General features: G+C 39.3%; 1 protein-coding gene across 1 annotated transcript in view; it reads left to right on the forward strand.

The window, feature by feature from the left end:
- nos1apa (nitric oxide synthase 1 (neuronal) adaptor protein a) overlaps positions 1-13,406 on the forward strand; it is a 126,656-nt gene that overhangs the window by 95,850 nt on the left and 17,400 nt on the right. Inside the window, exon 8 of the mRNA XM_017721133.2 lies at positions 11,576-11,737. Coding sequence (XP_017576622.2) covers positions 11,576-11,737 — 162 coding nt within the window. The remainder of the gene's footprint in view (positions 1-11,575; positions 11,738-13,406) is intronic.

Below are 13,406 nucleotides of genomic sequence, written 5' to 3' on the forward strand. Positions count from 1 at the left end.
GTAGTGGAGGACTGGAACAGTGTAAAGGGTCCTATGAAATCAACTCAGTGCCAGTAAAGAGCCGTAGTGGAGCACTGGAACAGTGTAAAGGGTCCTATGAAATCAACTCAGTGCCAGTAAAGAGCAGTAGTGGAGGACTGGAACAGTGTAAAGGGTCCTATGAAATCAACTCAGTGCCAGTAAAGAGCCGTAGTGGAGCACTGGAACAGTGTAAAGGGTCCTATGAAATCAGTGCCAGTAATGAGCAGTAGTGGTGTTCAGTCGGTTATGCTGAACACAGTGTTCTATGTAAAATGTCCTACTTATCTGACACAAAACGTGTCTTATTACTTATCTGACACAAAAACCTGCTGATTTCCCTTGCCTGTTTTTGAATAATAAAACGTGTTCAGATTTATTTTTCAGTGTTGTTCATTTTACCCAGTGCTATCACCTAAGAAGTAAGGCTATGTAAGATTTTTTTCTGTTTTTCTTTATTTTTTTTTTTAGGTCTTTTTAAATTGCACTGTAATTTGCAGTAGCTGTGAATGTTGGGGAGTTGAGATTTTTTAAGGTAGGTAGGTAGAACGTGGTTTTGTGTCTAAATGAAATGAAATAAACATTGTCCCACAGTCCTGTTTACCTCTTATACTATTACTGTGTTTTGCATATCATTAATATATTTAAAGCTTCCAATTACACAAAATTAAAATTACAGAGGTCTCATGAGAATGGGACTTATAATGGTAATTTTACTGACATGGATAATAACTACATTAAGTTAGATCTGTGTGAGCGTGAAAGTCTCAGTATTTTTAGAGACATCCGTAGTAAACACTGATGAACAAAATGAGCGTTTATTTGAGCAAATGATGAGCTTTCTAATCCTGTGTAAATGTAACATCCGGAAATTTTACTGCCAGATGACATTTATTAGTTCAGCATAGTTCCATAAATGTAAGTAGTGATGCAGTATAAGGAGTCTGCAGTGTGAGAGCCTGTCATTCCATTAAGACACTTGCTGTTGCCCTACAGTTACATCCACAGAATATAAAAACGAACATTCAGTTTGCCTTAATTATGTGGTCCTGGCTTATCATTCATGAATATCAACCAGTATTGCAATCTTTTGGGAAGTTTCTTTGGTTTGTGGCTTCCATTGTACTCCAAGACAAAAAGGGCCTGATGCACTGAGCCTTTTGTGGCAGTTTCCTGCATTAATCTGACATTCTGCCTGTGCGTTATTTATGAAACTGAGGGAAGAGTTTTAACGCACTATGAATCTTGTTCTTTGTAAACCATATTCTGTTAGTTATGAAAGTTTGAGCAACTCTTTGTGCAACTCGCAGTAGCCAGTTTGGGCATCAGAGGCATGCGCATCGAACATGTGCTGAAAGAATGTTTACCATCAGAAAAACACTGTTTAAACTTTCAGGAACAGATGTACGAATGGGAGAAGATACAGTGCAAAATATGCCATGATGCAGCAGCAATACACGTACACAGTCCATGTTATTGTTTTACAAACTGTATTTGTTTTGCTGAAGTAAAATAACACCCCTGTAGAATGTTTTGGTGGGAAAGAACCTCATTTACTAACATCACTATCTCTTTGTCTCCTTCGTTTTCTGTTTTGTCTACGTCTTTTGAAACCCTGCACTGCACTAGCATACAGTTATAATGCTTTCAAATGCAGTATTGGTAAATAAAACAATAGCTTCAGATGCTTTGTGGGTGCATATTTCAGTCGACTTGTTTTACGCTGTGCCTGTGCTTGTATGTACAGCTGGCCCTGAGAGTTCTCACGGTCATCTGCAGCGTCAAGGATAGACTTCATTACAAGCTCATCAGCATGAACTTCACCAAACCTGGTCATTCCACAAGCTGCTGAACAACACTGATGCAGCTGAAAAGAATCAATGTTGGTCGTAATGATAGCTGACAGCCAGGTGCCAAGCGTGGTCTCTGAGGGCAACATCTCAGGTTAATCTGAAAAGCTGGGAGCTATCATTCATTTTCCCCTTTGCTATTCTGGTACTGCTAAATGAACTAGCAGAATGTAAGAATGAAAACAGCTCTTGCCAGCTCTTTCCTGCGACTTGGACTCGAATCCAACTCAAGGCATAAATTTGATGACTTGAGACTCAAGAAAATCGAGAAAGACTTCAACCCCAATGACTCGGAAAGACTCAAGACCCAAAGGGGAAGAAACAGCTCAGTCATCTTGATTTCTGTTGTTGTCTAAATTCAGTTCAAATTACTGGTTCTTTTTACTTGGCCGAGCAATTTTCTTTTTTTTTATCTTATGTGCCAGTGTTCCCAAAAATATTATAATTTTTTTGTAATGAAGTTCAGTAGTACTTTTAAAATTCTTTTTTTATGTGTAGTGGCACTACTCATTTGTGTATACCAGTATGTATGTCATGGTTATCTGTGCACCATGGATTTTGTATTTTAGTTGAAAGTGTAAAAAAAGAAATATACGTCTGCCCTGTGATGGACTGGTGACCTGTCCAGGGTGTATCCTGCCTTCCGCTGAATGACTGCTGGGATCGGCTCCAGCACCACCTGTGACCCAGAAGGATAAACGGTATCAGAAATTGTGTGTGTGTGTGTGTGTGTGTGTGTGTGTGTGTGTGTGTGTGTGTGTGTGTGTGTGTACAGCTATACACTATTAGCATGCTGTCATTAATAGGCTATAGTAATGTCACCATTATTCAGTGTTATGGCCTTAAGTTAGCTGAAGAATGCATACTGACTTGTTTAGGACTTGTTTAGGAAAAAACTTTTTCTGGCTTGAGGTGCTGTAATTATTGCAATTATAAGCAATATTTAAAATAGCAGCACTTTTTCAAATTGCAGTTTTGATGAAAACCAAAAAAAATCCCTTGTGCGTCCCAGTGTTGCTTTTTCTTTCCCGCCCTTTCTTATTTGAATTAATTTTTATTCATCTGTAATTTTGTATCTCTTTCTCCTGCCAACTATCTTTATCCCTACGTCCTCCTCTCTGTGAAGTCAGAAATGCCCTGCAGACATTACGGACTTCATTAAAACTCTAAGCCTGGAGGAAAGGAGACAACAGAAGTGAAAGCTGGAGTCGAAGCCTCTGCTTAATACATGGCTTAGTGAGTAATACAGCTGCCTTGGAGAAGGAGTTGAGTCTGGCCAAGCTGACGAACCTTACCTTATCCTACCTCATTACCCTCTGACCCCTACTGATCGTGCTGTCTACAGGCAAACTGGCCATTGGTCCCCCAGAACCTTAGTGACAGTAGAGATGAATGCTGGTGCCATAACCTGTTATACGCTTCATTACTTCTCACTTCAGACTCAGGGAGTTAAATATCATTAAATATTACCACTCAAATCAATACTACTGTATTCTCACAATATGCAGGAAGACATGATAGGAGTTTGTAGAGTACATGTAGTAAAACCCTTGGAACTCTTAACAATTCCCATATATTCTGTAGGGCAGGGATATATGTAAAAATAATAATCTCAATATTTTCCTTTAAAAAATTCCTAACATTGCCACTTATGTGACCTTCTATTGTCTATTGTTTTAACAGTTCTTGGTCATGAACAGTAAATGAGCTATTGATTAGCTCCTGTCACATATTGACATCAGCTTAGTTTCAAATCAACACAGGTGAGAATTACATTACTATATAACCCAGCGCTAATATACTGTTCCATGGTCCTCTGACAAAGCTTTCTCCATGTCCTGTTATTAGTATGTGTTCAGTACTATATTAATGGGCTGTAGTCTGGCCTAAAGTGGAGTTACGGGCCATGTTTCTCTTACAACTCCCATGAAACTATGGATCATAGTGCTCAGTATCAGCCTTCTTTAATCCTCCTGTTTCAGCATGTCCTTTACCTTCCAGCTGCAGCCCACCCCACCCCCCGCTCCCACTGACCCCCCTCACACACACACTCTGGTCATCTATCCCTCTCTGCCTCTCACTTTGGCCAAGTGAACAGCTTAGGTTTTCATACTGCCCTCCAGTAACTACAAGATAACAAATACCTCAGTGTAGCGCTGTGCCAGTTGACATGCAAGCCCAATCTCCTCTTATGGGTCATGAGTCAGCAGAGCTTTCAGGATTTGGTATTGCTTACTGGAGATTCAGAAACACAGGGAGGCTAGTTTATTGAGCAGGAGGGGGAAAAAAAGTAGTGCAAGTAGTAGAGTTTGAATCTGGACAATTTAATGATGTAGTTAGGTGAATGTAACACTAGGTAGGACTGCATGATCAATTTATTTTCATATAATATATATATTTTTATCATTATCATGATAAGAGTTTCCCCAATAAACACACTATTGAGAGCTGAATTTTCCTGCGTGAATCTGATATACTTTGCGTGTGCAGTGCTGAAGTGATATATTTAGGTAGATGGGAATGTCATGTTATCCCCTGCCGGGTGACCAGGGTCCTCTCTGTGTGGAGTTTGCATGTTCTCCCCGTGTCTGCGTGGGTTTCCTCCGGGTTCTCCTGGTTTCCTCCCACAGTCCTAAGACATGCAGTCAGGCCAATTGGACATGCTGAATTGCCCCTAGGTGTGAATGTGTGAGTGACTGTCTGTGTCTGTCTGTCTGCCCTGCGATGGACTGGCGACCTGTCCAGGGTGTATCTTGCCTTTCGCCCGAAGACTGCTGGGATAGGCTCCAGCACCCCCCCCCCAAACCCTACCCCCCCCCCCATTTGGTTAATTTAAACTACCAGTTGCTCCAGTACGCTATCCTTAACTACGAGGCTGTAGAAATGCTAAAAACATGACATCTATCCTCAGTGTTGTGTGTAAGGTGCATAGGCTGTGTAGTGAAATGTATGATGCAGTAATGGCTACTGTCACAACAAAATTAAATATATACACTAAAATTAAATATAAATTAAATATATACACTCATTTTGTGAACCTGTATTGAAAATATAAATATGCGTATTTGTTTGAGCCTGAGTGCAAACACAGATAGAAAATGCTGTCTAGGAAATCCTGACTGTTTTTCGACTGAAGCACCTGATGAAATTCACTCATGTTTCACAGCTTATAGGTTTCCACAAGGGGGTACCATTAGCAGTCATGTAGCTTTTGTTGCTTCATAAGTGCAAGGTGTTGTTGCATAATTAAAAAATCTTCTTGAACATGTGCTTTCAGTTCTGATGGTGCTTTTCATTTTTATTTTTTTGCTATATTTCCTTATATGAAAGGTTTATTAGAAAATAAGGTGCAGCACATCCAGTCAGAGACATGCTATTTTAATCATTTATCATTTCTCATGTTGTGATTATGATATCCAACAACTTTATTGAATTTTATGTACATTTCCATCTTAAGCAGCCCTAACGTTAAGTGTCTTGACCAAGGACTTTTGGTAATGCATGTTGTGCTTGGCAATGCAAGGAATTGAGCCCCAGACTGCTATACCAGCTGCCATTTAAGAATAATAGACAAAAATGGAAAATATAGCAAAATGTGTGTCCAGAACCACATAAAACATTGGGAAATATGCAAGATAGTAATGGATGGTGTTCAACAAATGCCTAATATAGTAATTGATGTTTTTTCATTATGAAAACACAGTACTTCGTGCAGCTACTCAGGCCTTGAAGTCATCAGCCTGAAAAGTTCAGAATAATTTAAATTCACGAGTGATGCTTTGTCAAGGTGATGTAACATATCCAGACCGTTTAAAGAGCCTTGGAAGATCAACATTTATCCTGACAGAGTTTGGAGGAGCATAATTTTCTCTGTGATGACTTTTTGGCTTTGTTCTCTCAGGCTCTGGCCATGGGTATTAAGCAAAGTCATAAACTCTTGCGAAGTCATCTGCGGGAGCAGGTGTTGTTTACAATATAGCGTTCTGCAGGGCTGCCCAAATAAACAGCTGTCGAGTAGTACGCTCTAGCAAAAAGCTGGCCTCATCAAAATGCTAACCCAGGCCTGCTTTTGTTTGGCCTGCGTTAATCCTACCAGGAATATGAGGAGTGGCAGGGAGTCTGTGGAGTCGTGGCTTTTAGCAACATGCTCTGATGGGAGGAGGAGAAGATTAGAGCAGGTATGTGTTTTTGGTGGGTGTATGTATTAGCCCTCACACCTTGAAATGTGGAGTCATCTGTCATGTGTGTAGGAGCATGAGACACTTCTCTAATAGAATGTGCTGCGTAAGTAGCAAAGCCTAGCTTTGTGTTGTTCTGACAAGCTTAAGCCTTCTGAATTCTTAGACTGAGCATTTAGGGCCTGATGTGCTTGTGTGAGAAGGCGCAGAATGTGGCTGGATGCAGCCGTAGTGTGCTCTGACACTGCAACAAGAAAGGAACGTTCAGTTTTCAAGGACTGTAGCTAATTACATGAACTGCACCCAGGACTTGCTACTAATTGCAATATTCATGCAAGGTGCAGGATTTAGAAGATACAGTGAAATTTTGGCAACTTTGTTGCCATTTTTCTACATCATTTCAACCCACCAGCTGTCCTTTACATTGCATTACATTTTCTTGATGATTGTACTAATAGAAAGGCTCTAAAATCACTTGGAATAAAATCTCCTTAACATACTTTGAAAGTAAGAGTGTTTTTTGCCTTCTCCTGTAAAGTTACTATTTTGGAGATACTTGTTTTTCTTTGGACAGCAATGATACCTGAGACATTGTTTGACAGCAGGTTTTGAGAAGGTGGAGAGGTACACGCAGTAAAAGAAAACATTATACAGTCATGTGATGAAGCAAGTACACCCTATGAAATGTTTCTCATTTTTTGATGGATGTGGACATGTCAGTATTTGAGATTCATTTAAACAGCATGTATAGATAAATGTTATGTAAAAGAACAAAGAACAATGCATATCTGACTTTGCAATCATTTATTTAAAAAAGAGTGTTCTTTTAGGATCTTCTGGTCAGCTCTCAGGTTAAATTTGTGGGGCAAATCTTCTGCACTTGTAGTTGATCATCCAGACAGTGGAATGATTGATTTCCAATGTTTTGGATATCCTCTTAACCCCCTTTCCTAGACTCATAGGCATCTGCAACAATTTTTTCCTGAAGGCTTCGGAGAGCTCTTTTGATCTAGGCATGATAATACCACACGCTCCAATAGCCAAGTGCAAACCAGATCTGAAGTTTTAAATAAGAAAAGTTCATCCGAGATATTCCTTAACGGTATTCTAATCATTAACACCTGATCGGATGCATCTGATTTCAACTTAACATCTTTTAAGTAGTGATATATAACAGTATACTTACTTATTCCATATCAGAAAATTGCATTAGTATTTGTTTTGATTATATAAAGGATGTCAAAAATATTAATTCTAAGTGTCACTTATTAAATTATGTCACCTTTATATATCAGCGCTGTTTAAAGGAAGACTTGATATCTGTATATTCAAATGTGTTGAAAAAGTGTGTACTTATTTCTTCATATGACTCTATATAAAACCTTATGACCCTGTGCAGGTTCACTGGTGGTGTAAAATGGCAAGTAAAATGGCTTTATTTGCACTGAATACATCATGACCCCTGATTCCTGTCACCACCACTGTAAGGAAAATCCAGATTTCCAAGTTTTATTCTAAAAAGGTAAATATCACATCAGAATACTCCGAAGGCGTTCTCAGTGGAAATCTCAGTTATTGAATTATGTGGAAATTTTGAAACATTTTGTTGGAATTACCAAACAAGAAGCAACCTGGTTTATATAAGCTGAAGTACATCTGGTTCTTGGTTTAGTATAAATTGTACTATGAGTTGCAGTGTTCTGCGTGTGTAAATGATGCTGTCCAGGCAGAGAGGAAAACCCAGCATATCTAACCAAACCAGTATGGAAATGTGCACCTCAGTCTTTGATAATGAAACTCTCAGAAAATTTGAGTTTTAAACCAAACAAAAATCACCACTCTGGTTACTTCTCTAATCCTTCTTGGTGAGTAAGCACTTTTGCACTTCTTGGAAATGCCAGGAATTTCCACTGGCAACTGTGCATCAACCAAATAGAACAGAGTCTACACTGTTAAGATATTTTTTCCTGGCTGGTACATTGTGTTCTTTCTCTCACTCACCCAAACACACTCAGCTCTCAGCATGCAGGCGGTCAATATCTTACTGCTGCCATTACTATAATTTTATCTCAGACTTTTGGGGAAAGTAAACAAGTCAGGCTTGGAGGAAGATATGGGCAGTTGGTCACAGCCACCATGTTCACTACCTGCTGTCCCTCTGTTCTGTTTATGCTAGCAGCACAGCTCTAAAAACTGGAGCCTCTGCTCTAATTAATGTCACTGTCTCACAACACCCTAGTGTTGAGATGCTAACAAGAGTGTTCCATGGCAATATATTGCTGCACTCTCAAAACAGATGGGTTAAAACACATTGTCCTGTGTGTCTAGTTAAGGACTAGACATTTTATTTTCAATATAAAAATATGTTTACATTTCTGTATCAAGGCAACGATAACACCTCTTAACCAGAGACATCAAATTTAACACATGAACCATCAGTATATCTGTAGGTATCAGGTCTCTTAGCCTGTTAGCCAGCTGGCAAACTGTTCAGCTTAGACCTAATAAAACCTTTAGCTTCATGTACACTCTCATATTCAGGCAGTCTGTAACAGCAAGCATTTAATTTTACTTCATATAAACCAGTAACCACAGACGTGCATTCATGAAATCCTGCAGGTCTGGGTTTCCACTATTTCAGTGATGAGCGAATTGAATGCTAATAGCGCCCCCTTGTGGAGAATGCTCAGACTGCTGAACACGTCTTTATAATCATCCTGTTCATCCTTCACAATGCAGACCTTTCATTAAGTAGATTCATTGGGAGCATTCTCCACAAGGGGGAAGCTATTAGTGCCCATCCCTCAGAAAAAGAGGAAACCCACACCAGTAGGATCTTACTAATGCATGTTTGTAGTTACACACTTAATTAAAATAATTTGTTTACTCAAGGTATCAATTTAAATCAAGTAATCATGACAGCTCTACTTTTAAGACAAATATGCTAAAAGATTTAACACATCTTTTTTGTGAATATGCTGAAAGAGTAGGTAGTTTGCGAAAGAAGTGAAAAAGAACTTTGTGAGTTCACTGTACGGCCACAGAGAAAAATGGCTAAGATGAAGTTTGCAGCACATCCTGCTAATGACTGTAACCCAGCATGCAAAGCTACCCACTAAAATGAGGAAACTGTTTGTCAGTCGACAGCGCTCGTCTCTGTGCTGTGTGGCTCCCCAGTGCAATTATCTGCCACCAAAACATAGCATTTTCTGTTCAAAGAGAGATTCCGGAGGCTATTCCTACTTGGGTTTTGATCAAGTTTCTGTAACGCTGGGATGTTTTCATTCTGTTTTTCCCTTCTTTGAAACATGGTTATTTGCAGAAAGTTGAGGAGATCTAGGTTAATTACGTTAGCTGATTTAGTGCTTTGACAGGTTTTTTTTGCATCTGAGTGTCTTTTGATCTTTGTACACTGGACTTTATATGTGTTCTGGAAGACTTACGGAAAGATATTTGCATGCAGAGAATTTGATGAAAGCATATTATTTTCTTCTTCTTTAAGCATCATTGGCATTCCTTAGCAAGCCTATTTAGTTCAGCCCATCATGTAGTTTAGAGTGAGAACCTGTTCTAGTGACAGTTAAATGTTAACAGTGCATACAGGTAAGTGTAAGAGGGAAGTGTTATGCTTTGTGAAAAACAGTACATTACTGAAGTTTCTCATTCCATGCACTATTTTCTTCCATAATTGCCACAGTTGACGCAGATGTCTACATCCTGGTTTGTGTTAACATATATAAAGTTAACATGTAGTGCTTGTTGATTTATACCGTCTACAGTCAGAGGCTGTAACATTTTTCAGTGTTAAAGGTGTTTATAGATAACAAGTGTTATATTCATACTAACATTCTTGATACATAATATCAAGAACATGATATCCTGTTCTGACAGTTAACTACAATAGATGTCAATTGCTGGCTGCTTTAGATTTCAGGAATTTGAAAGTTTAAAGGAATAGGTAAAAATACAATATTTAAATTAGAAAGTCCATGAACAAACTTTAAGTTGATGCTACGAAAACTGAGTTGTGTTTATGTAGTAATTACTGTTACTTGTTATAGTATTGCTACAAGGTTGCTATGGTATTCCAGTTTGTTGTTAGAGCATTGCTTGGTGGTTGTTGTATGGTTATTAGGGTGTTGCTATGGAATCACACAATTATTACCAAGATGTTGCTAAGCTGTTGCTATGGTATTCCAGGTGGTTTTTATAGTGTTGTTAGGCTGTTGCTGTGGTACCCCAGATGGCTGCTAAGCTGTTGCTAGGCTGTCGCTGCGGAACCCCAGATTCCTGCTAAGCTGTTGCTAGGCTGCTGCTATTGTAGCCTAGATTGTTGCTAAGGTTTTGCTAGGCTGTTTCTGTGCTATTATAGTTGGTTGCTAGATGTTTTTAGTCTATTGCTAAGGTATCCCAGTTCGTTGCAATTCAGGTGATGAACAGGGTCGATTCTGTAGATCACAGTATGGCCGCACAAATCACTGCAAAACTGCAGTAGACACGTTACCATCATAAAGGAGCATTTTTTCCTTGAGAGCACAGATAGGCAAAGAGCATTTTAGATCAAAAGTGGTAATCATGATGCTAAGTAGGGATGGGCAGTGTGACAGTATTTTATCTTCATCATGATTTATTGTGTTAGAAAACACTTTTCTAAGCATGTTTTAGATATTGTCAGAACTTAAAGATGCTACAACTATATGATTGTTTAGATAGTGAGCATACTTTTCATTACGTTTTGTATTTAGTGCAGTTTGTAAAAACATTTGTAAAGTCATTCTAGATGTAAATCTATTATTACATTTACTATATGTGGCAATTCAGTTTTTTATTTGGTCTGTTAACATTTTTAAATGGCAAAAAAAGTATTTTGATGCATATCATGTATCATTAAACTGTATTGTGATATAATATTTTTACTCCTAATGCTGCCCACTCCCAACGCAAAGCATTCTTATGTTATTAATATCTTTACACAGTATTTATACCAGCTGCACACAGCTGACTTTCCACATAAAATATTGTATGAACAATGACAGAAGGGACATGTGCAATGCTCAAAGCTTCAAGTGTAATTTTCCACTGTTTGCCATGAGCTGCATGCAACTATAAGCATGTAAAAATATTCCGCCAGCATTTGTTTCCCAGGTGCTGTCATGCCGTGTGGCTTTTGGTGTTCAACGAGTTTGTGTTAGACTTATTTGTGTTAAAATATTATGTTCGGTGTCACATTAGAGTACAGTAGACTACTTGAAGTTTACCTTAGTCGGTTTGGTTTACTGGCCCACACGTCAGTGAAGTACTACACAAACATTCAAAGTGCATGCGTGCCACCCAAGCACCCATCCACCCACTCATCAGTGGTATTGCACCCCAACATATTGGTGTTGAAAATTTGCCACTGAAACAGCTATAACATTGTTCTTTATATTGTCCTTTACAAAATCGCTGTGTTGAACAATAGTAAGTGAGAATCGTGAATTCAGTTCTAAAACAGAAAAATCATGATTATCATTCTCTCCTCCTCTACAGCTCTCCGAAGAACCCTCCATCCTGTTATCCTCCCCAAAAATGCTGCTTCCTTCTGGCAGCCAGCTCCCAGCTGGCACGCCGCTGTCCATCCACCACCAGCTCCAGCTCCTTCAGCAGCAACTCACACAGCAGCAGCAGCAAACCCAAGTAGCTGTAGCTCAGGTAAGAGACAGTCTGCTTTGATTTTGTTACACAAAGTAGGTCCAGTGTTACAGCAGTGAAGATATTTCCTGAAGAACTGCTATTTATAATGAGCTCATAACTTACACTGGCAAAATGACACACATGTTATCTGAAATAGTCTATGTGGCATGGTTTTCCCAGCAGTGTGTTCAGTGCAAACAATTGGAAATGCTTTAAAGAGGGGAGACAAAAGATAAGAATAAGAATATTGAGGTAATTAATTTGAAAATAAGTAGTGATTCAGCTCTGTAAGTAGGTTCATTGTTTCCTTTGGGGCTGTTAGTTTTTGCTTGTGCACAGTCTGCACTATGCCGATTTTTTAGTTAGGGGTCAGTACTTATTGTGAAAGGAATACTGTAATATCAGATGGTATAGGAGATGAATGAGCTGCTTATTTGGAGTTTGTACTGATTAGAAAGATGTTAATCCTAAATTTGCACTGTGTGCAAACGCTTAATAACTTCACAGCCAGCTCAGTTCAGATTGTGCCTCATTTTTTGATTCAAAGTCAGATTTACTTTTCTGTCAGTGTGGCTTTTTTGAGGTTTTCTTGATGTAAGCTCAGCTTGTTTATAGAGCACAATGAGACTGGAGGCTATGATTCTGTGATTGAGCTACTTTACCAGCAATTGCTCCAATCCCACTGATCCTTCTCCCTCTAGCTACTGACCTAGATGAGTCCATCTCTCACTCGTATTCTCTATCTCTTCCTCTCGCTCTCTCACTCTCTCTCTCTCTCGCGCTTGCTCTTCCTTTCTTGTTTCCTCTCTCATCTGTCCTAACCCCCGAGCAGAACTTCATCCCCTGTAATCCAAACATAAGAACTGATTCCTCACTGCCGGGGGCATAAATAGCTGAAGGTTTTGTATGTGTTCGGCATTTTCACTCAGGGTGCTGTAGTAATCAGGCTTTTCAAAAGCCTGTGGTGATCTCATTCTGGCATGGTTTCAAGCTCTTGAGAAGGGAAAGTATAACCGTAATGTCCATTCACAAGGTGCAATGTGGGTTTTTTCACTGTGACTAGAACCTTGTAAATTACAAACTCCTGACTGTTCGATAAGCTTGTCGGCGTGTGAGAGCCCGGCTGTCTGGTGCAGAGACAGGGCTGTTAGGGATGTCTGCCATAGCGCCCAGTACAATGATCCACAAACACAAGCTGTGGCTATATTCCATCTGCCCAGTTATGACACCAGTCACTGAAGAAGAATGGCACGCTTTGATGTGTTCTATCAAAGCAGCACAAGCTCAACAGTCGTTGTTTATTAATTTATTTCTCTGTTTGTGTGGCTGAGACCTTTATCCTTGGGAAAAACACAGATGAAAAGATGCCCTTGATTTTTTTGCAGTACACTCTCTGTACACATCAGAAGACTCGCAAAGTAACTCAGTGTTGGACATGTTAATATGCTTACAGTCCTCCTGAAACACTAGAGCGTTTAGTTGAGATTAGCCCTCGCTTCCTATACTTTCAACACTTAATTGCTATTTCTCTGTGCTCCTCAGCTTTTTGCACCTGATTCCAGTGTAATGACACTGAAGATAGCTGACTTTGGCCAAATATCCTGCTTATCATATTCCTGTATGCATATGGTTTATTGATTATATTCCATGGGCATGACGGCACTGGCAAATTAAAGCAGTCTATAAT

The sequence above is a fragment of the Pygocentrus nattereri genome, chromosome 26, assembly GCF_015220715.1.
Source record: "Pygocentrus nattereri isolate fPygNat1 chromosome 26, fPygNat1.pri, whole genome shotgun sequence".
NCBI classification, from domain to species: Eukaryota; Metazoa; Chordata; class Actinopteri; order Characiformes; family Serrasalmidae; genus Pygocentrus; species Pygocentrus nattereri.